Source organism: Antechinus flavipes, chromosome 1 (genome assembly GCF_016432865.1).
Source record: "Antechinus flavipes isolate AdamAnt ecotype Samford, QLD, Australia chromosome 1, AdamAnt_v2, whole genome shotgun sequence".
Taxonomy (NCBI): Eukaryota; Metazoa; Chordata; class Mammalia; order Dasyuromorphia; family Dasyuridae; genus Antechinus; species Antechinus flavipes.
Window position 1 is genome coordinate 242,634,654 of NC_067398.1, and position 25,037 is coordinate 242,659,690.

The 25,037-nt window shown below is 36.7% G+C and overlaps 1 protein-coding gene across 1 annotated transcript in view; it reads left to right on the forward strand.

Annotated features, from left to right (window-relative positions):
* The window catches only part of PCSK5 (proprotein convertase subtilisin/kexin type 5), a 610,712-nt gene that overhangs the window by 574,629 nt on the left and 11,046 nt on the right, over positions 1–25,037 (forward strand). The window contains exons 30-34 of the mRNA XM_051998572.1: positions 7,474–7,691; positions 8,318–8,551; positions 14,342–14,569; positions 14,912–15,089; positions 20,505–20,722. Coding sequence (XP_051854532.1) covers positions 7,474–7,691; positions 8,318–8,551; positions 14,342–14,569; positions 14,912–15,089; positions 20,505–20,722 — 1,076 coding nt within the window. The remainder of the gene's footprint in view (positions 1–7,473; positions 7,692–8,317; positions 8,552–14,341; positions 14,570–14,911; positions 15,090–20,504; positions 20,723–25,037) is intronic.

Sequence of the window (25,037 nt, forward strand, 5' to 3'; positions counted from 1 at the left end):
TTAACAACTCAGCCTTGTATCACACATTAACATTTTTTTCTAATTTCCTCACCACAACTCTATGATGTGGTTAGTTCATATATTATTATCTCTACTTTTCAGATGGGAAAACCGAGGCTCTAAGAAATGTAGTGACTTGGCCCTAGTCACATAACTAGTATCTAAAACAGGATTTGAATCCAATTTCCCTGGACCCACATTCAGATCTTATTTTACTGCATCATTATGCATTTAATATCTGAGAAGTATAATTCAATTTAGGTCTCAGAAAAAATAAACACTAAAAAAATTATCAATCGTTTCTAAATTTGTAAATAAATCCATAAGGAGGCATTGGTTTTGGCTTTTGACTTTTCCAATAATCTCCCTTCATCCTTTAACCTCAGCACTGTCTGCATCCAGTTTATGACTTAGAAAGGCCACTTCCTGTTAATAAGGATTTCCTCTTTGGAATGACATCCTGTTACTTTGGCCCTAAGTCCTACAATATCCACAACTCATTGACCATCCCTGAACCTAATGCCAAGTGGTTTGACAAAAGCTGTGGGAGTAACAGGAAGTTCTGTGACTTCTCACCCTTTTAAAAATTCAGAGGCATTTCTGAGGTTCTGATTAGCTCCCACAGATTAATCCTTAGGTTTTCTAATGTTTTTCTTTTGGTCAATATTGCAATCCTGTCTTCAACCTGTCTTATTCTATCCTAGACTTGTGGTAGTAGTAGATACAGGATTCCCACTTCTCTCCTACCCTCATTTCTAGGAAACAAAAATAAAATGAATCTTTAGATTTTCAATTTTAAAAATAATTACATGGAAATTGTTGTTATTCAGTTGTTATTAATTGTTGTTGTTCAATTATGCTCAATACTCCATAGCCTTCCAATTAGAGGGGAAGATACTTGAGAAAAGAAATTTTCTCTTTTTTTTTATATTTTTATTAATTAAGAAAGGACTTAATTAATGGTTTTTTTCCCCTCCATTTATTCATCAGGGACTGGTTCTTCTGTCTATCACCTTGTTCAGGGACTGCATCTGCCCTCTAATAGCATTTTCCAAAAGCCAGAATCAGATTGCCTTCTCTTCCTGTTATCAAACTCTCAAATAAATCTTTCATTGTTGTTAAGTAGTTATTTTAAGAGTAGATTAAACATTCCAGATACACCTTGAGCTCACAGAAAAAATAAATTTAGAACATTAGCCCTCATTTCGTAAATTCTCTTTGTTGACTCATAATAACTTGAGTTGCTCAGAATCTTCTAGATTCTTTCTAATTTTAACCTTTTTCCCTGCAAAAGAAAGACAATGATATTACAGATGATTACACAGACAGTAATAAAACAGATAATTTCCATTAGCATCAGATGAAGGTGTTTTCCTGAACTAGCTTCCATCCATATTATCATGGTTCTCCCTGTTGTATTATATGGGACATCTCTTCTAACTTGGAATTTCTTTATTTTTTTTAAATATACTTTTTACATTTCCCTTATTTCATTATTATAGATTTAGATATATAGATATAGATCATAGATTTAGAGCTGGAGGAGACTTTAAAGGTCACAAATTCCAATCCTTCATAGAAGAAATGAGGAAAATGAGGTTGAGAGATCCACAAGGCAAGAAGAGAATCCAAGGCAAGATTTGAACTTAGATCTAGCTGATTCTGAACCCTCTATTCTACTTGTGTCATCTATCTTCCCTAATATCCCTTCTTGTTTCCAAGATCAAAATCAGAACAACCCTGTAACATAAATAGACACCCAAACAATAAATGGCTAGTAGCCTTTGGAGTAACCAAACTGTACTTGGTGTCTTTCCAGAGCTAGGTGAAAGAGAACAAAGTAGTTTGATAACCTACAAACTCTGGGATGAGATGGGAATAATAGCCTGCGGACAGTTTACGTTTTAGCTGTATCCCTTACTTACTGTTTTTAACCCATCTTCCCACGAGAGGGAACTTTTTTCTCCCTTCACTCACGGCAGTCATGTTGTGGGTTCTTGAGTAAAAGTACTCAATGCCTTTCTTCAAGTACTTCAAATAGCTTGAAGTTAAAGATTAGATGACCTGTTTAAAGCATAACTCCCATTTTTGCAAAATTGGTTTGACATAAGGAAAAAATCAGGGACCAAATAATAACTCCTTTTTTCCTTAATTAATTATGAGGATTTTCCCCACACGGGGAAAACTGACTCTATAAACAGATTAGTGTCTATTATTTTTCTCTCATTTCCCTTTGGGGAAAAAAAAGTAAATTCCTTAGACTCACATAGAAAATAGGAAAAAAATACATGACTGGAAAAATGTTATATAGAAATGCTTCCTTTAGCTCAATACTATTATGAACAACACTCTCCTAATCTTACTTTCTGGGTGGCTTCTTTCCTGAACTTAAGTTGATGATGCTTTATCTTTGAATTAGATGTGATCATAAACAGGGTTTTGGCAAGAACACACACTTTTCACTGCAGTTTCTTCTAGAATCAGCCAAATCTCTCATTCCAGCTCCTTTTCTGTCCTCCCTTGCTGAAAATCTATGGCTTGACCTGACTATGATTTCTTTATCTTAAATTGTGGCCTCAGCCTCCCCTTTTCCATCTCCACCCTATTCTTCCAGTAATGAGGCTGTTTTGACCTCCCTGCTGAGGAACTAATCACTTGATATCAAGATCAAGTTCTTCGTTTGAAACCCAATCTGATTAAATAGGTCCTTAGTATAAGAATCCTTAATAGTTTGCATAAAGCCAAACTAATATAAAGGCAATCTGGCACCTTGAGAATTCGAACTGATCTAATAATTATAAGTGTACACAAAAAAAAAAAAAAAAATGGGTAACACACTCAATAAGTGTGAAGTTGAATAAAATGACTCCTTGTCTTTTTGTAGGTTTGGAATAAACATTCTAATACCTAAATAGTAATAGTAAATAATTGAGGGACAGCTAGCTGTATGGTGCAGTGGATAGAGTACCAGGCCTGGAGTCAGGAAAACCTAAGTGCAAATGTGACTTCAGAAGCTTACTAGCTATGTGACTCTGGGCAAGTCATTTAACCCTGCTTGCCTCAGTTTCTGCATCTGTAAATTGAGCTAACAAAGGAAATAGCAAACCATTCCAGTAGCTTTGTCAAGAAAATCTCAAATGCAGTCACAATGAGTCAGACATAACTGAATAACAACATGAGTGGTCAGTAGAATGTAGGTTATCTGAGAGCAATAGTTCTTTCCATTTTGTCTTTTTATACTTAGAATCTAGTATGGTGTCTTATACACTGACATGGCTAAAATGACTCAACAACAATAACAAAATATTTGGGAGACTGATGGCCTTCTTTTACTTTTTCAATTTAAAAATGTATTCTAAACTTCACAAACACCAAATAGAAGCAACACATTTACTCATATATTGCAGAATAAAGAGAACTACTTAGGAAGCTGTGAATCAGGGCAGCTAGATGAATATTTTCTAGCTGTATGACCCTGGGCAAGTTAGTTTACCCCAAATGCTTCATCAGAAAAAAAAAAAAAAAAGGAAATTGTGAATCACTATTACATGAAACTTGCATTTCTTTTAAAATTTGTAATAAATGCAACATGTAACTTTCAAAACTTTCCTACCACTTTGTTTCCCCTTAGCCAACCTTTTTTTTTCTTCTCATTTCTTTATTTTCTTTCTCCTGAGCTTCATATGTGAATCAGCCCCAACCAGTTTTTGTATGCCTGAGAGCTAAATGTAGAAACCATTTTTAGTCAAGGTTCCAGAGAAAATCATCACCAATGTAGTTTGCTGTCCTATGATTTAAACTATCATTTTAAATTCAAGTAGAGAATGTAAATTTGGTTCCACAGTTTATCAATGGCTTTGTTCATCTAGTTTCATCTGAAAGAGTTTTTTCCTGAACTGTAACTAGGAATATTTTCATCAAAGTAAAAAGTCAGTTCATGGAGAGACATAGCAGTTCAGAGGACATGAATGCAGCTGCACCGGGAGAAGTGGCTGTTTTATCCTAGAGAGCCTTTTTCTTATGCCTGAATGGGATTGAGGAAAATGGGTCATGGAAGGAGACAATAGTGGCAAGACTCTAGGAATAGGACCCATGAACCACCATAGCATGAATCAGCAAAGGGCCGCAAGTTGAGACTTGTGGATAGCACTTGACTTTGGAAGGAAATACATCCTTCTGGGGAGGAAGTTTTGTTAAAAGAAATCTTGGTTAATGCTTCACACTAGTGAATACAGCAAATGCAGAAATTTTTTTTAAATGTTAGTTTAGCATCCAAGGTAAAACACAATGTGTGCAATAGAAAAATTTCAATACTGCTCCCTCCCTCATCATAAGAGCAAGACAATCGCAATGGGTGTTGGTGTTGTTCAGTCCTGTCCAATTCTTTTTACCCTGATGCTGTTCTAATGGCAGTGCAGAGAGTTGTGGAAATCCTCTTCTTTGGTTGGAGACACAGGTCCAATGTGAAAAGAATTCATGACTAAATCAGTTCCAATAGAGCAATAATGAATTGAACCAGCTACACCCAGGAAAAGAACTCTGGAATATGACTATGAACCACTACATAGAATTCCCAATCGCTCTCTTTTTGTCTGCTCGCGATTTTTATTTCCTTCACAGGCTAATTGTACACTATTTCAAAGTCTGATTCTTTTTATACAGCAAAATAACTGTTTGAATATGTACATATACATTGTATTTAACTTATAGTTTAACATGTATTGGTCAACCTGCCATCTCGGGGAAGGGGTGGGAGGAAGGAGGTAAAAAGTTGGAACAAAAGGATTTGCAACTGTCAATGCTGAAAAATTACCTATGCATATATTTGTAAATAAAAAGCTATTTTTAAAAAAGAAAGAAAGGAAAGGAAAGAATTCATAAACCCAAAAAGTTTGAATGGCAAAAGGAAGTTTATTCTGTTGGCACTGAGAAGCCAGCTTTGCTATCTGAAAGGACTTTTGTTATTTTGGAGAAGGAACTGTATCTGAGCCAGATTCAGAAAAGAATATGAATGAAAAATAGTGGAAATGGCTTTTTAGAACATAAGTTTTCCTGAGGCAGGAATTATATATATATATATATGAAATATATATAATATATTTTTTTTTTACTTCACATTCCAAGTGCTTAATACAGTCCCTTTTAAATAGTGGACATTCAGTAAATATTTATGGAATTGAATACTATTTCAGATTATGTCCTGGTTCTTCCTAATCCTTCTTATTTATGTAACCAAGGTTGCAACAAAAACCAGGCATATCATCTCTCCTTACCTTCCTATTTCTCTAAGAGCTCAATTGACACTAGAAGCCCCAAAACTACTACATTAGATTGGGATGATTGTTTGATAAAACTGTATATTGAACTGCGTTGGGGGGCATATGTTCTATTTATAGATTTTATTTGTAATTCCAAATACTTAAATTCATTGTTAAGTCATTTTTCAGTCTTGTCCAACTCTTCATAACTCCATTTGGGGTTTTCTTGGCAAAGATATTGGAGTGGGTTGCCATTTCTTTGACCAGCTCATTTTACAGATGAGAAAATTGAGGCAAACAGGGCTTAAGTGACTTGCTCAAGCTCATACATCTGAGTAAGTATCTGAGAATGGATTTGAACTCAGGAAGATAAGTCTGGATAAGTCCTCAGACCTGGTACTCTTTCTGAAATGCCACCTAGCTGTCCTTAGAATTTAGGATACAATTAATAAGAAGAAAGATTGTTGTTCCCTCAAGGAACTTACCTAACTGAAGAAAACAACATATAAAAGAGAAGGAAAGAAAAGGGAGAAAGAACCATCTAGTTTCTGCCTTCTATATAGGTAGTTTCAATACAAGCTTGAGTTTGCAATGCTGAAGAGATAAGAAGTGATGAGTTTAAACTGGAAAGAATAATTCATTCCTTAAAACTTGCCTAGAAACTAGGCAAAGCAGCAGGTGCAGAATGGAAAACTGTGTCACTCACATAACTTTCTTGGACATGTTTCCCCATATATAAAATAAAGGAATTAGAATCTAATTCACACACATCTAAGTGCTCTAAATACTCTTTTAGTTCTGAATCTATGATCCTATAATTATGAAGAAAATTAAATATTAAACTGAATTTTTTTAAAAATGAAATTCATGAGTAGAATTTAGAGAAAAATTTCCACTGTCTAATATATTAACCATATACAGATACATGCAATTTGTGCATTAAATTTTTATTTTGATAAATTATTTAGTTACCCTAAATTAAGGTAATGCCAAAGAGGAGGAAAAATACGCTGAAAGAGAAAGTATATACCATAGATACAAATAAACATGACTCATACCCCAGGAACTTAAATCTTGTTATAATAAAACATGGTCTTTCTTCTACTCTTTTCATCTCTTCTCTTTATTACACCAAATAGTTAACCAAGCAACAAGCATTTATTAAGTGCCTATGATATGCAGGCACTGTGCTGGGCACTGAACATGTAAAAGATAAAGATAGCATTTTTTTAAAAAGAAAATAGTTCTCTTGTCCCCAGGAATTTTTATATTTTATCAAATATTTAGTGTACTTTTTATTGTCAATGTATGCTTTTTCCATTTTTAATGCTAATTATATTTACCATACCTCCACTATAGTACTACTCTATTGTGTCATTATGAAGGGAAGGTAACCTGAGAGGTTCTGCTAACTAAATAGAATTTCTGGTCAATTCTTCCAAACAAGAAAGACATATAGTGTAACCCTATTTGGAGAAAGTCATCACCAGACGGATTGGCATGGGGTGATAAATTCATTAAACTATCTACTATCTGCTAAAGCAGAGCAGGTGCTAAGGCAAGGAAGACTGTTTCAGGAAGATTGTTGAAATTTAGAGACTTCTACCAACCTTCATCAGTACAGTTTAGCATTTCATTAGCAAAAGTAAATAGTGAAAATATAATGAAAATAGGAAGCTATCTACATGGCACAATGAATGAAGCAGAGGAAAACCTAGATTCAATTCTTGTCTTTGACATTTACTCAGTGCATGATGTTAAACAAGTCACAACCTTTGAGTGCCCTCAGAAAAGTCTGTACAGGTCATAGAAGAGTAGCAGATCTGTGTTGGTAAGGGAATTTTATTACATAAATAAAATCATAGATCTAGATCAAAAGAATCAGGGATGGGGATTGAAAGTTAGCAGATGGCATACTGACGGCTTTACCCCAAGGCAAGCTCTCTGAGGAACTGCTACCTCACTAGCCCTACCTCATCAATAGTATTCAGAGGTACGTTTAATATCATTTGCCCTAGACGCAAAAATTGCCAGCTAATGTACTCTAACAAATTTCAGAAAGTTTGCCATTTCCAATTGTGTAGTGAGAGTCCTTATTCTGGCAAAAATATGGATTTTTTTCAACATATTACACTATCTCTCTTTCCAGCTTATACCACCTATGGCAAGTCACGCCCCTCCCCCCAATCATCCACTTCTTTTCTTCCTTTTATAGGGGATTTTATGCAGAAAATGGCACTTGTAAAGCCTGTGACTTAGTTTGTAAAACATGTGAAGGAAATGCCACCAATTGTCATTCATGTAAAAAGGACCTGGTCTTGGCCCAAGGCACGTGTCAGAAATCCTGCCCTAAGAGGTATATTGCTGTGGACGGAATTTGCAAACATTGTCCAGAGATGTGTCAAGAGTGCATACATGAAAAAACTTGTAAAGGTATGTTGGAGAGATAGAAGGAAAAGTTGATGTTTTGGCCATCTCTCTAGGAGAAGCAAGGGAACAGCAGATTCTTGTACCCAGAAAGAGCTATGAGTGTCACATTTCCAGATGAGGAGTCCAAAGACTTGACCGTTTCAGTATTTATCAGTCAGCTGAAGAAAACTACTGAGTATAGAACTGAGGAATTCCTTATCTTGTCAGCCTGGCTCTTAATCCAAAGCAAACTGTGGACTCATCAAACAAATAGAATCACATCTGAACCAAGAGGGATTTGACACATAGGATTAGATTCCTAAACCAGGTTGTTCCTTCTCCAATTCAAAATTAAACAGACCTTTGTGTATCTAGAGAAAAGGGCTTTAATCCTGTCTAGAAGATCCCAAGCTATTAAATAAACATTTTATTATTTAATATTCCCAAGGTACATAGTTAAATTCAATTCAAGAAGCATGTAGTAAGTGCCTGCTATGTTCCAAACACCATTCTAGGAACTGGGGATACAAAGAGGGGAAATGCAGTATTGCTTTCATGGAGCCTATGCTGTATTAGGGAGAAAGAATATGTCTCTGGAAATTTAATGTGTTCCCTATTTTTGTAACTGGTTGTTCTCTTTTCTGATTTAGAATGCATATTTCCTTTCCTCTTGCATGATGAAATATGCCTTCGGGAATGTCCCCCTGGATTTTATGAAGATTTTTCCAAGTGTTCCCCTTGCAGTGAGAGCTGTTTAGAGTGCAACGGCCCAGATGATGTTGACTGTAAAGTTTGCCGTGGTTCCTTGGTATTCCATAATGGACAGTGTCTGGAGGCATGTCCGGATGGGACTTATCATGAAAAAGCTTCTAAAAGCTGTAAAGGTAAAGACTATAGGAAACCATGATGGGCTGGGTGAAGTGTTGAGGGAGAGAAGAATGGAAAGCAACCTTTGTAGCTAGGTTATTGATGTGTCAGAATGAGCCGAGTGGGAGTACTTGCACATTTATAAAAACATAGGTCCTGAACATATTAAATTTGGTTGATCCTAGGCAATATTATGGAGGTGATCAAGTTTGTTTTCAGGCTTTTTCCCTTGGTGATTCCTAAATCTATTCCCTGCAAATATCTCGTCTTCTCCTGCTTTTTATTTCCTGTACAGGTAGTGTACCGGACAGAGTGCTGAGCCTGGGATGAGGAAAACCTGAGTTCCAGTTCAACCTCACACACTTACTAGCTGTGTGATTCTGAGCAAGTCACTTAAGCTCTATTTGCCTCGGTTTCCTCAACTGTAAAATAATGATAATTATAGCACCAACTTCCCAACATTGTTGTGAAGATCAAATGAGAGAATAGCACAGTACCTGGCATATACCAGGCATTGTAAAGATACTTATTCTCTTCCTCCAGTGGAAAAGAAACTGAATTTAAAATCACAAGATCGGAGTTCAAATCCTAGTTCTATCACTGTGTAACCTTGAGCAAGAAACCATTTCTCAGGTGTTTTTTCACCTGTAAAATTAAGGATGTTGGAACAGATGGCATCCAGATTTAGATTTACAATCCTATGATCTCTACTCCTCTCAGGAAAAGGTCTAATATCAGTTATTTATACATATGGATGAATTTAATTCTAGATATTACCTTTCCCTAAGCTATTGCATTTTAAATCTATTTTGTACCATAGTATAGAAATCTTAGATAGTCTGCAAAACATAAAAGAATTTGGATCAGGTTGAGGAGGAGAGGTGCTGATATAGGTGAGGATCTTCTTGTTGCTATTCTCCCTATGACAAACTTCTTCTGCTTCTGTAGGAACCAAGCAGAGCTACAGGGCTCCTAAAAAATTTGATAAAATTCTCTGGCTTTGCCACACCCCCACCTTTTCATTTGTATGAGTGGCTCTACTGAGCACAGCATTTTTAATCTATTCATGGGGAGGATGCTATGACACTTTCAGATGAAATTCAATCAAATGCCCCTCCAAAGCCTTACCAAAATATGGATGAAACACTAAATGACAGAAAAGTCTCCCCCATCCCAATGTTGCTGATAGAAAAAGAAATAGGTTCTTTCCTACTTTCTTGCCCTGTTTTGTGAAAAAAAAAAAAAAAAAAGTCCGTGACTTTGGCAAGAACACTGACTTTGGAGTCACAAGACCTGGATTCAAATCCACACTCTATTCTTTGCAATCAATGTGACTTCAGGCAAATTGTTTATCTCATTAAACCTTGGTTTCCTCATCTGTGAAATGAGGGAATTAGACAAGAGATCACTGGGGTCCTCTCCAACTCTAGAGCAATGACTTAATAATTCCCAACAATCATAAAATTTGAATTGGAAGAGATCTAAGAAATCATCTAATCCAATCATCTCATTTGACAGAGGAAACTAAAGTCCAGAGAGAAGTAAGAAGAGAAGGAAGAAGAAAGGAAGAGAAGGAGGGAAAGAAGGCAGCAATAGAGGGAGAGAGAAAAGGGAAGGAGCAGAAGAAAGAAGAGAAGGAAGAAAGGAGGGGGGAAAGAGATGGGGAAGAATGAAAGAAGGGAAAGAGTAAAGAAGGAAGAAATAGAGATAGGAAAAGAAGGAAGGAAAAAAGGAGGGAGAGAAAAAAAGAAGGAACATAGGGAGGGAAGGAAGGAAAGAAAAGAAGGACAGAAGGAAGAAGGAAGGAAACTATTTATTACCACCTACTATATGTCAAGCACTGTGCTAATCACTTTACAAATATTATCTCATTTGATCCCTCAATAATCCTGGCAAGTCTGAATTATAATATTTCTGCATTTTATGATTAAAAAACCAGACCAGCAGAGGTTAAGTGATTTAGTAGTTTATAAGTGTTTGAAACCACATTTGAACTCAGATCTTTCTGACTCTAAGCCCAGCACTGCCTCCATTGCACCACCTGTCTCTGTAATGAACTTATGGTTATCTTCCTTGTACACTTTAGCCATGGAACTGTTCGTAGAAATTGGCTCTTTTTTCCTATTCCCTAAAATTGGCAGGTGTTATCACTTCTCTCTGGAGGCCATGAACAATGCAATCTTGGTTTCCATGATCCTTTTCACAAAGTTCTAACATCCCACACTGTTTCTGGATTGGTCACATGTATCTTCTCCCAGCCTGATCTCCCAATTACTCCCTATTCAGATTGGTGATCATGGTTAGCTTTCCACCAAATTCCTGGTAGGAAGATTCCCTAATCTTAAGTTTTTCAGTAGAGCTAAGATAGACAATGCATGGTATGGTTAGAAAAGTGATGAATCTGGAATCAGAAGATCTGAGTTTAAAAACCCAGTTCTGCTACTTATTGTCGGTGTTATCTTGGGAAAGATGTTTAATGTCTCAGTGGCCTTCTATGTAAAATAAAAGAATTTGACTAAAGGAATTCTAAGAAACTTCAAACTCCAAATCAATCACTGTCATCAAGCTTTTCTTCTTACTCTTTTCACTTTCTTACGCATTTTCTCTAATTCTTCATCAAATACCTTTTTCCTCCTCACCCCAAAAGGATGACTTTCTGAGCTTGAGATTTAGTCATCAAAAATATCAAATATTCTTTGAAAAGCTGTAAATTTCTTTTTTTTCATCTCTGATCTTTGATCTGATATATTTTATTTCATTGACCTGTTGTACTTTTGAAAGCACAAGGATTTGCCTGCTTTGGCCAAAAAGTCCTTGGTGTAAAATTTAGGTATTTTAGAGGATTAGGTATCTTGGTAGCATAGTGCTGGTCCTGGAGTCAGGCAGACAAAATCGGGTCACACACTTGCTAGTTGGATTACCATGGGCAAATCAGCTAATATCTGTTTGCCTCAATTTTTTTAACAGTAAAAAACTGGGATAGTAATACCTCTTACCTCACAGCATTGTTCTGAGGATCAAATGAGATGACATTGCTTGGCACATAATAAGTGATAGGAACTCAAGCCAGGTTATCCTCCAGCTAAAACTGAAATTGCTTAATCTATTCTGAGACTGTATCCCCAACTCTTCCCAATTTTGTCTTTCAGGTGTTCTCTCCAGCTCTTCCCTGCCTTTGTTCTTATCACTCAAGCATTTCCCCCATTCCTCTCCATTTTTATTCTTCAACCATCTCTCTAACTCTTCCTAGATTCCTTGAAAACATCCATTATTTCTTCAACTCTCTCCTGGTTTCTCCTCCCTTCCTTTATCTATATAAATCGCTCTTTCCCAAAGCATGGCACAAAATCATATTTAGATTTTGTCCATGACCTTTACTCATTAATAAAGGCACTTTTCAGCAAGGAGAATGCCTTATTATGATTTTTCACAATCTTTGTGCCTAATCTTTGCTCTCTCGAACTTCTTCACATGACACCATCAGTAAGCACTTAATAAAGATTTATTCCAATTAGAAGTAGAAGGGACCTTGGAGATTATCTGATCCAAACCTTAAAGATGGTCCCTAGACCATAGATTCAAAAGAGCATAGATTTCGAGCTTATCCAGTCCAACTTTTTCACTTTATAGTTAAGGTGAAAGTCAGTGTGGTTAAGTAATTATCTTCATCATCTGGGGTTCCAAGGTCTGAAACGTTTTTCTGCCATGTCAGCCCCTTTTGGTGTATTCCTTCTGGTGTATGCCTCCATTTTGGGGACTGATCTTTGTTGTTGTTGTTCAGTTGTTTTTCAGTAACTAGTGACTCTTTGGGACCCCATTTGTCTTTTCTTTGGCAAAGATTAGAGAGTGATTTGCGATTTGCCATTGCTGTCTCCAGCTCATTTTTAACAGATGAAGAAACTGAGGCAAATAGGATGAAAGCAAACAGGACTTGCCCAGAGTCACATAGCTAGTAACTGTCTGAGGATGGTTTTGAATTCAGAAAGATGAGTCTTGTGACATATTTAACATGTATAGGACTGCTTACCATCTAGGGAAGGGAGTGAAGGGAGAGAGGGGAAAAGTCAGAACAGAAGTGAGTGCAAGGGATAATATAAAAAATGACCCAGGCATGGGTTCTGTCAATAAAAAGTTATTCCCTGAATAAAGCAGAAAAAGAAAAAGAAAAAGAAAGATGAGTCTTCCTGGCTCTAAGCCCAATACTCTATTCCCTTTGCCACCTGTCTTCCTGGCTCTAAGCCCAATACTCTATTCCCTTTGCCACCTAGCTGCCCTAGGGATATACTTTATTCCCCTCCTTGCTATGTTTCCAACATTCTTGGATTTCACCAAGCCTCTAACTAGACACATTACCTTATTTACATATTGTCTTCTAATATCCCATAAGAATAGAAGCTCTTTTTAAACAGGAATTATCTTTTTGTTTGCATCTTTAGCTCCTGGCATAATGCCTACAATATAGCAAGTGATTAATAAATGTTTATTGCTTACCTGCCTGCTTTTCATCACATAGGTAAAAATTAATAAAGGTGGGATTTGAACCCAGGTCCTTCATACCCAAAACTTCATACATACCATATTCAGATCTATGAGAAAAGGATAATTGAATTAGCTCAGAAGAAATGCAAGATGCACAAAACTAGAGAGTCCACCCCCAAATGTTTTAAAGACTATTCATGTCTGACCCATGGTAAAACCTTTCAAACTCATATTAATTAGTCTGATCAGCTATAGTCAGACACACTGTGATTTGACTCTAATATAGTGATGTCATTTTGGTCCTCTTCTAGAACAAAAGACAACAGCCAACCAACTGATTGCTATTTATGTTCACTGAATCAATTAGCACCCCAAACAATGACCACTTGAGGCTTAAACACAAGCTAACAGAATTAAGTGACTTCCCAGGGTCAAACAGCTAGTAACTACCTAAGGCTAGATTTGAATTTAGTAAGATGAGTCTTCCTGACTCCAGATCTGCTGCTCTGCACTCTGTACTATACCACCTATCCAGCCAAATTATCCCTCACCCATGATAAAATAATTTTGTCTAAAATCACAATGATTAGCTCTGATCATGGTACTTTATTATTGATTGTTTCGGTAATAATAAGTGACATCTAAGTGGTACTTCAGGATTTACAAAGTAAAACTGATCACAACAGCGCTGTAAGAGGTTATACAGGCAGGATTATGTCTATTTTATGGATGAGAAAAATGATACTCAAAAATTTGACCAAGGCTGCCCTGGTATTTAGTGGAAGAACCAAGCTGTAGATGACCAACTCCCCTTAGTTAAGGACCAAGTTTCTTTCCATTTCATCAAAACTGCCTGGAGAAAGGTCACATTTCTAAGACTTTTATCCTGGGAAGAGTCCTTAAGTGATGAAAAGGAAAGTAACAGCAAAAACAGCAATTCCCGCCCCCCACTTTGTCCCAGGTGATTTATGGGCTACTCCAGAGCCTTAGAACTCAATATAGAAATGTCCTACTCTGAGCAGAGTACATCTTCCCCTTTGGGGATTGGGTTACGGCATCTTTTTAGTTAATGGTGTAGTAGAATGGATGAAAAGATGGCAGATTTAGAGTTAAATGGGACTTTTGGACATCTTGTCCAATTCTCCATTTTAAAGATAAAGAAACTGAGGCCAAGAGAAGTTAAATAAGTTGCTTAATATCAAGGTAATAAGAAAGGTAGAATTTGAACCCAAGGCCTCTGACTCAAAAGCCAATGATCTTCCCATTGTACTAGATGGAATTTCTTTAGGTGCTACCATAAGCAAATTTTACCTCCTGTCCTGCTGCAGGTTGCCCTGAGAACTGTAAGACTTGCTCCTCTTGGGCATGCACTTCTTGTAAAGAAGGCATGTCGATGACATGGCTGAGATCCTGTGTGGCCACCAAAGAGTGCACTGCTTCTGAGTACAAGGATGAGAAAACCCAGGACTGTAAACCTTGTCACATGAAATGCTTTCACTGTTCAGGACCTGCTGAAGATGAGTGTCTCAGCTGCCCCAATAATAGACTTCTTCTCAGTGAGTATCTTATCTTTTCCCTGATGCAGGGAAAAAAAGATTCCATCTGGTGTGGTTAATCCTGAGTGATTGGAAAGAGAGAAGGAAGAGAGAAAAAGGAAGGAAGGGGGTGGAGGAGGAAGGAAGAAATAGAGAGAGGGAGAAAGGAAGGAAGGAAGGAAAGAAGGAAGGAAGGAAGGAAGAAGGAAGGAAGGAAGGAAGGAAGGAAGGAAGGAAGGAAGGAAGGAAGGAAGGAAGGAAGGAAGGAAGGAAGGAAGGAAGGAGGAAGGAAGGAGGGAAGGAGGGAAGAAAAAAGACATGATATCATTGAATGCTACTAATTCTTTTTTTTCCCCTTTTTAGATACAACTTGTGTAGAAAAATGTCCTGATGGCTACTATAGTGATACAGAGAATCAACACTGTTCTCCCTGCCATAATTCTTGTGAGACGTGTGAAGGGAAGCATAGCACCCAGTGTCAATCCTGTCATCCTGGTTGGTTCAGGCTGGAAAACAAATGTCTGCTACAATGTGAGGAAGGGTAAGATTATCTTACAAACTCAAGCTTGGCATTCAAGCCTGTATGGTTTCAACCTTCCTCAGCAGGTTTATTTGATGAAAAGAATGCCTTTTAAACTTTTTAGCCTAGAATTTAAGGGGATAGGTATTGAACCTGGGATTTCATGAAATTCTGTCAATATAGGTCAACATTTTCTTTATAACTATAATCTTAAGAGAATTTCCCAGAGGGAAATTTAATCAATTGAGTGGTTAAATGATTTATCCAAGATCAAACAGTGAGTCAGAAATGGATCTTGAACATAAGTCTTCATGATTATGAGGTCACCTCTTCTGCTGTGTTCTCTGGCATTCAAGTATATCCAAAAGGAAGGAAATAATCATTTATTAAGTACCTCTTATATAACAGGAATTGTGCTAAGCACTACAGATGTTATATCATTTAATCCTTTTTTAATAGCTTTTTATTTACAAGATATATGCATGGGTAATTTTTCAGCATTGACAGTTGCAAAACCTTTTGTTCTAATTTTTAACCTCCCTCCCCCCATCCCCTTCTTCAGATGGCAGGTTGGCCAATACATGTTAAATATTTTAAAGTATAAGTTAAATACAACACATGTATACACATCCATACAGTTATTTTGCTATAGAAAAAGAATCGGACTTTGAAATAGTGTACAATTAACCTATAAATGAAATAAAAAATGCAAGCAAGAGGGATTGGGAATTCTATGTAGTGGTTCATTTCCCAGAGTTCTTTCACTGGGTATAGCTGGTTCAATTTATTATTGCTGTATTGAAACTGATTTCGTTCATTTCATTATTGAAAAGAGCCATGTCCATCAGAATTGATCATCACATAATATTGTTGTTGGAGTATATGATGATTTCCTGGTCCTGCTCACTTCATTCAGCATCGGTTCATATATCATTTAATCCTTACAGTAATGTTGGGAGGTTATTTCTATTATTATCCCTATTTTATGATTGAGGAAACTGAGGCAGAAATTAAGTGACTTCCAAGATCATGTAGCTAATGAACAAAACAAGACTGTTCACTCACTGTTTCCCTCATCTTCTTATGAGACAACTTATGAGTCATCACAAAGACCACCCATATTTCTGGAATGAGGTATTTGAATGGCTCAGTGGATAGAGTGCTGAGGCTGGAGACAGGAAAACCTGAGTTCAAATCTGACTTCAGTTACCTACTAACTGTGTGATACTGTACAAACTATTTAACCTCTGTTTGCCTTATTCCAAATAGAATGAAAATGGCAAACTACTCCAGTGTTTGCCAAGAATCCCAAAAAGAATCACAAAGAGTAGGTCTTGAATGAGAACTGAACCACAGTTCCTGGAATGCACTCCCTTCCCATATGAATCCATTGAAATCTTTTCTACCCTTTACAGCCCAGCTCAACTAACATCTCATCTATGAAGCTTTCCCCAGTGGCATCTATCTTTCCTCTCATATTTTTACTTGAATGCTTTAGCTCTCCTACTTTATCAACTTTTACCTTGTATCATAACTTTTCTATGTAATATTATATGCATCACGCACCTGTGTGAGACATTGACCCTTACCCAAATTAAAATCAGAGACTCTCAAGGTAAAAAGCAAAAAGGATTTATTAACGATCTCCAAAAAGGGGGCTGTTCCTAATGACAGCATTGCTGGTAAAGAGTGCAAAGTACAAGCTGCAAAACACAGCATTATAAAGACCCTAACACAGAAGCCCCCGCCATCTTATGACCTTTTCTCCCTTGGCTAGAAGTCCAGGTTTACATAAAGTCTACCCAGAGATAAAGAATATTAACCAATGACACATTCTTTGTCATAATGCTAATTGTGGCAAAAAGGAGCAGAGGCAACTGGAGGGAAATGTATGTTTAGCTAAGATAAGCAAATACCTGCAGCTTTTGGCTTTAGAACAACCTGTTATTGCAAAGTTTCAAGTTATAATTAGAGTATAGGTTGGGGCCGCATTTTTATGAGAGGTCTTCACTCAATTTATCCCATTCACACCCTACAATTATATGTTATGCTCTTAGAGGATAAGGAACTACCCTCTTTTCATATTTCTCTACTCAGTCCATGTTATTGTTCAGTCATTTTTAGTCATGTCTAACTCTTCATGACCCCACATGGGATTTTCTTAGCAAAGATATTGCTAGTTTATAATTTCCTCCTCCAATTCATTTTACAAATAAGGATACTGAGGTCACCAGGCTTGCCCAAGGTCCTGTAGCTCATAAGTGACTAAGGCTGGATTTGAACTTGGGAAGATGAATCTCCCTGACTCCAAGTCCTGTACTTTATACAGTGTGCTTCCTAGCTGCCCAAATTCAGCTTTCCACGTAGTGTCAAGAAAGGATCTGTATCAGAGATTTCATTTTCTATAAGGAAATTATTTTCCCTCTATCAACACAGGTTGTCATTTTCTCACAACTTATAGTCTTAGCTTCTTAGAATACTAAGAGGCTAAATGACTTAACCCAGAAAGGATTTGTTCCCAGGTTTTTCCTAGCTCTAAGGCTTTCTATCTATTGTCCAGCAACTTCCTCTATCTTACACATAGAAAGGATTCAATAAAAGTTCATGGAATTGTATTGAAATGAGCAAATGGTTATTAAGCACCTATTCCGTGTAACTAAATGATAGAGCAGGGAACCTGGAGGCAGGAAGACTGGAGGCCAAATCTGGTTTCAGATACTTATTAAGATGTGAGACTCTGGTCAAATCGCTTAGGCTCTGTCTGCCTCAGTTTCCTCAACTGTAAATGGAGGAGGAGAAAGGGCAGTGTAATATTAGCATCTATATCCCAAAATTGTGAGGATTAAATGAAATCATATTTGTAAAGAGCTCTGCAAACCTTAAATCCCTATATAAATGTCAGGTGTAATTATTAGGTGCCAGGCATTGTGCTAAATGTTTGTGTTACAAAGACAGAAATGAAATAGTCTTTACCCTTGGTGGGTTGGGGGGAGGTGGAAGGGGTGGAACAAAACAATAGGACTAGGCAACGTGTATGTATAAGTGTATATGAAATAGAAAGATCGGGACTGGATCCACGATCTTATTGCTATAAGGGATTATCAATAAAGAAGCTTCTTCTGCCAATACTGATTAGCACCTTTTCTATAACTTTATCTTTTAGAGTTGCCTAGAGTAAAGTCCATGTAACCAGTATATTTTTGAACACAGGTCCACTACATATATTTCCTTTCATACAAAATAAATACCAAATACTTTGTGAGATGTGGGGTAATAATCCTTGCATGGTCCTTTCTTTCATCATTTTTACCATTTCTTTGATCATTCTTTTTAATCACTGTACTTTTCAAACATATTGTGCATTTGACAATTGACTTGTCTTGATTGAGTGACACAAAGAAGCCCTCAGCAATCTATTTAAAGTGGCAAAATGATTTACATTGTCTAAGTCCACTGGGAACTTAACCTTATTGCCAAAATGACATTAGTAGAGTCTGGGTGGAATGACTTATGCAATATATCTACATAATAAATTGAGAAATACCTAGACACAGACTTGAGTTGTAAGAATGTTCCCTTCCATCTTGATTTTTTTAAATAATCTGTCAAATTTTGTTGTATGAGCCAAATAGAAGGGTACTATGTGCAAAGAGAATCATTTCTTAGTCTCCTTCTTGGATAAAGTCTTTTTTAAAAATATTTTGTTTTATTTTATAATAACTTTATATTGACAGAATCCATGCCAGGGTAATTTTTTTTTACAACATTATCCCTTGCACTCGCTTCTGTTCCGATTTTTCCTCTCCCTCCTTCCACCCCCTCCCCTAGATGGCAAGCAGTCCTATATATGTTAGATATGTTGCAGTATATCCTAGATACAATATATGTTTGCAGAACTGAACAGTTCTCTTGTTGCACAGGGAGAATTGGATTCAGAAGGTAAAAATAACCCGGAAAAAAAAAAAACAAAAATGCAAATAGTTCACATTCGTTTCCCAGTGTTCTTTCTTTGGGTGTAGCTGCTTCTGTCCATCATTTATCAATTGAAACTGAGTTAGGTCTCTTTGTCAAAGAAATCCACTTCCATCAGAATACATCTTCATACAGTATCGTTGTTGAAGTATATAATGATCTCCTGGTTCTGCTCATTTCATTTAACATCAGTTCATGTAAGTCTCTCCAAGCCTCTCTGTATTCATCCTGCTGGTCATTTCTTACAGAACAAAAATATTCCATGACATTCATATACCACAATTTTCCCAGCCATTCTCCAATTGATGGGCATCCATTCAATTTCCAGTTTCTAGCCACTACAAACAGGGCTGCCACAAACATTTTGTTGGATAAAGTCTTGATGAGCTCCTCTTTTTTAATCTATTGATGCTCTTCTTGGCTATTAAGAAGGGAATACTAAACTAAAAATTTGTCTGAGCTGGTATTTTTTATTGTATTTTAAATCTAGCTTAAACTCTCCTATTTCCAAACTGTTTATGTGCATATTCTGTCAAAAGCAAAACTAAAAACAAACATCTAGGACTTTGTCTGGGGCACTGAAATTCAAAATTGTAAAAATATAGTATGTATCCTGCTTCCCAAGATAGAAACTACCAGACAACTAATACCCCATACCACCAACTGAATTAACTTAATTGATATATTCATTTCACATAATTAATTAAAGTTGATTTGAGGGTATTTGCCCATTTTGTTCTGATTAATCCGGGTGGAGACTTTTGCTTGTCCAAGAGTGGACTTTGTGTTCCACATGCCATCATCTATCCCTGAGACTAAAAGATAAACCAGATGATCTCAAGGCCCATTCTTTCCCTTACTTGCATGTTATCTAGAAAAACTACATTGGTACACCACCAAAAAAAAATACTAGTTTCCAAATTCACATGGTAGGTTAGCATCAAAGTAAATTTGCAATTGTTGTCTGTGAGAGTCTTAAACATATGTTTTTGTTGCTCTTTCATAGGAATCTGTTAATGTTGAAATCCTCAACTTCTGAAATGTCCTCACCCATTTTGAGAGAGTTTTATTGTATAATAATTAGAAAAATATTTTTCTAATTAACTCAATACCCTTCACAATTTTCTCCATTTCCTTTCCCACTTTTAATATGGCTCAAGGTCAGTGTCTAAAATGGAGAATCTGTTGGTCAGATTAAGCTCTGTTAGGGAAATGAAAATGAAAGGAGGGAAGGAAGCTACCAAAAAGTTCTCAAGAGGGAAGAATTTATTACTAAAGAAATGGAAAAATACAGTCTTTAAGGTAAAAATTTAGCTATTCCCTACCACTGGAGAAACCAACAACAACAAAATGTGAAGATAAAACTGATTAAGTTGTGATAAAAAAAAAAAAAAAGCTAAGAAATGGATGTTCCTAATAGCCATGAAGTTTCTTTGAAAGTCATTGTTTTCTTCTTAATTTCAGATATTATGCGGATAATTCCAGTAGACTATGTGAAAAATGTCACCAAGACTGCCGAGAGTGCAGGGGCCCTCATTCCACAGACTGCCTGTCTTGTCACAAGTATTTCTTCCTGCTCCACTCCAAAGGAGAGTGTCACCGGACCTGCCCTGAACACCACTACATAGAAAACAGGACACACACCTGCGAGAGATGTTATCCCACCTGTAATGAGTGTAAAGGTGGGGAAAATGGTCTCTGAATGGAATTTATCATATGCATGCAAGAGTTATAAAGACTTCTTGTCACCTCCTGCATCAAGACCAAATTTTGGTAGCCAATCAGCCAACTAGTTTTTATTAAGTGCCTACTCTGTGCCTGGCACTGTGCTAATTGCTAGAGATAAAGAGGCAAAAGGTAATCTCTCCTCTTAAGGAGCTTTCAGCCTAATGGGGAGACAGCAAGCAATTATTACAAACAAGATTGTGTTTCCCATAGTTCTTGAAGAGAATCATGATATCAGGAAGGTGATGATATGACAGGCAAGTGAATTGGATTTCAGTAAGGGAGAATTGTGCAAGGTCACCTGCCTCACTTCCTGCTCCAGAGCCATCTGGGTCCAGTGACAAGATGTAGATCAGGATACTGGAGATGGCCCTGGGAACAATGGGAGACCTTAGTCTTTTTAAGCTAAGGTCTTTAACAGGTGCTACAAGCAAAATAACTACTTGTTGAATTGGTGATAATCAACTATCACTAAAAGGAATTAGAAAAGCCTTCTTGTAGAAGATGGGATTTAAGCTTGAAGAAAGTCAGGAAAGCCAAGAGGTAGAGAAGAGGAGAGAGAGCATTCTAGCACAGAGGACAACCAGCAAAAACTGGCTGGGAGATGTACTCAGATATGTGCCCAGACAAGAAACAGCAAAGAGGGCAGTTTCTCTGGGTATGAGAGTACATAGTGGGGTTTAAGGTATAAGAAGACTGAAAAGGTTGAAAGGAGGCCAGGTCATGAAGAGCTTTGAAAACCAAACAGAGGATATTACATTTAATCCTGGTGGAAATAGGGAGTCAACAGAAATTGCTGGACTAGAATGCTAGGGTGACTCAGTAGTAGAAAGAATTTCTAATTAAATCAAAGACCTGGATACAAGTTCCAACACTACTACTAACCCATCATGGGACTCTTAGGCAAATTTGGGACCGTTTCTTTATCCATAAAGTGAGATAGTCTCCAAAGTGCCATGTGACTCTGACATTCTAGAAATGTTTCTGTGCACCTTCATAATCAAGCCCACCAACCCTTGTTTTTTATTACTCTCATCATGACAGGAGGTATGGTTTAATGGAAACTATGCTATTCTTTTTTTTTCCCCTGAGGCAATTGGGGTTAAGTGACTTGCCCAGGGTCACCCCGCTAGAAATGTTAAGTGTCTGAGACCAGATTTAAACTCAGGTCCTCCTGACTCCTGGGCTGGTGCTCTATCTATTGCCCCACCTAGCTGCCCCAAAACTATGCTATTCTTGATGTCAGGAATAATTCTATTTGACACATGCTTCTGAGATATTTACTAGATGGAGGACTATCATCAACTCATTGCCATCATCAATTAACTATGAAAGATTCTAGACTTAAATTTAGGAGACCTAAATTCAAATCCTGCTTTTGATACTTGCTAGGTGTGTGACCATCAGCCAGTCATTTAAACTCTTGTATCTGTAAAATCACAAAAGAATACTTATGCTGCCAATCTCAAAGGTTCATGGCAGAAAAAGTACTTTGTAGAACTTAAAGCACCATATAAGTCTGAATTATTGTTATTAATAATAGTAATATTTTACATTTAAATAGCACTTTAAATTTCCCATTTAGTATCTCATTTCCTACTGCCAAGTTTTTGTAGTAACTGGTTCTTTCACCCTAGAATATTGTTTTCCCTCCTTGGGTTTTCAAATTCTGCTCATTTTTCAATGTTCTCAAGTTCCTTCAATTCCAGGAAGTACCCATCAATTAACCCCACATGCATACATTTACACACACACACACACACACACACACATGCGTGTGTCTTACTTGTTGCCTTCCTCATAATATGAGATCTTTGAGGGCTGAGACCATTTTTGTTTTTCTTTGTAAACTTAGCCCTTAGCACAGTGTCTCTTTCATAATGAGTGCTTATTAAATGCTTTGGTTTTCATTGACTTGATAAGAAATGAATAACACAAAGCAACAAGCATAAATACAAACATATATACATATATGTACATAGATATGGATATATATATATCTAGAATTCCACCAAGATCTCATCAATTTACTAATATAAGGCTAATTTAAGGTCAACCCTTCCCTGTTCCTCCCCTCAAAAGATATTTGCCATTAAATAAGCAAGTACAGCAATAGCTTCTTACACTTGTCACATCCTTCAATTGTCCCTATTAAGCATTCGTCAACAAATCACCTGGCTTCTAGCTACCTTCTAATTTGTGATGTGAGTGTGTTTCCAGCATTCAATCAGATCTGGCAAGAATTTTAGCTCTTGATCATCTGAAATTACATCCAAATCCCTCTCTGCTAAATCCAAGACCTTATTTGATACCTGAAACTTCCAAATAAAATGGAACAAGAAGTCCTTGAAAAAGTTCCCCTTGGAAAGTTCATTTTCCATCTTTCTTCAAATTCCCTTTAGAGCTAACCTAAGTACAGAGCATTGGACTAGCTTGAAAGGTTACCCCATGGGGAGATGAGAACATAGGGAAGAATTAACATTGATCACATCATGTAATAAAGAGATCGTTAGCCTGTCGGCACTAGAATAGCCTGATATTTTCATCCCACATAGCTTACCCAATAGTACATTCTAACCAGAGCATACCCTAGTCTAAAAAGGAATCCAGCACCTCCCCAGATATGGGGAGGTGTTAGAGCTGACATTTCCTCAAACCTCAAAAAAACAGATAAAAAGAGCCACATATGGGGATGAAATTCACATTTTCATTCATAGGCTTATTCCTCTCTTCTTCCAAAAGAGAACAAATCACTGTCTGGAAGAAAAAGGTTAGAACAATTGGACTGTTACTTAGAAACTTAAAAACAACTTAGAAACTTAGCAACCTAGAAACAGTGATTTATGAATCAATGCCTTAAGAAAATGAATTCACTGGGACAGTTAGATAATACAGGGGAGAGAGCACCAGTCCTAGAGTCAGCAGGAACTGAGATCAAATCTGATCTCAGGCACTTAAATCTTACTAGCTGTGTGACCCTGGGCAAATTACTTACCGCCAAGTACCTCACCAAAAATAAATGAACAAAATAAAAAATAATCATGGAAAAATAATGCATTCACTTCAGAACTGCTTGTTATTATCTCTTCCTCCCAATTTAGCAACCATCTATTAAAGCAGCTATTATGTGCCTAGTGTTGGGAACTAGGTACACAAAGACAGAAATAAAATAAACCTTGCCCTCAAGGAGATTACATTCTGCTGGAATGAAATGCAGCATGATCTAGATAGATAAATAAAGGCATTTATTAAGTGCTTATTATGTGCTAAGCAAAGCACTAGTGGAAAATATGCTGAGCTGGCCATCAGAAAATCTGGGTTCCAATTATGGTACGGACATTGACAAATTTCAAGGTAGGTGTCACGTCCCATTAATTCTTAGTTATGTGATTTCAGCTGTCATTTAGCTCTTCTATGCATCAAGTTTATTGAATGTCAGATGAGGATAATAATTCAGTTTTTAAAAGATTGATTAAAGATCACTCCCTATTTTTTACCAATACCTGCCCTATTTACATAACAGGATTATAAGGATAAAATTAGATACCAGATGGGAGATTTAAAGTGCTATTTAAATGTAAGACATTATTAATAATAACTATCATTCATATGGTGGTTTAAGTTTTACAAAGCATTTTTCCTGGTATGAGCCTTTAAGATTGGGAGTATAACTATTATTATAATGATTTTACAGATACAGAAACTAAAGCTCAGAGTTTAAGTGACTTGCCTAATGTCACACAGCCAGCAAGTATCAGAAAAGGATTTGAACATGGCTCTCCTAAGTCCAAGTCCATAATCTTTCAAATATAGTAAAATAATTAAGAAAGTTTCTCTTTCAAGTGATTTTAAATAGATTGGATGTAAACATTTTATGTTAAAAACCCAGAGGGAAAAGAGTAGCCAGTATGGATGAGTCTTGGCAATGAAGGCAGTAAGAGGACAATTATGATATTCAGTTTTTATGCAAATGAATCTGAAGATTGGTGTAGCATGGTAGAACAGTTCTGTAATCTCTACTATCTGAAAAGCCAAGACTGGTGGATCCCTCAAGAACAGATAACCTCACTAAATCTTATAATATTCTACAGTATGATGAGTCCTCAGGATTGGAAAACCAACAGGGAAACAAAACAGGTTAAAACTTCTCTGCCAATCAACAGTGGGAGAAAGTCCATGAGTGACTGAGCGACTTTCAACTTAAATGAAATAGGGAGAACAAGTTTCCAAAAAAAAAAAAAAAAAAAAGTCTTCAGAATGAAAGTGAAAGAG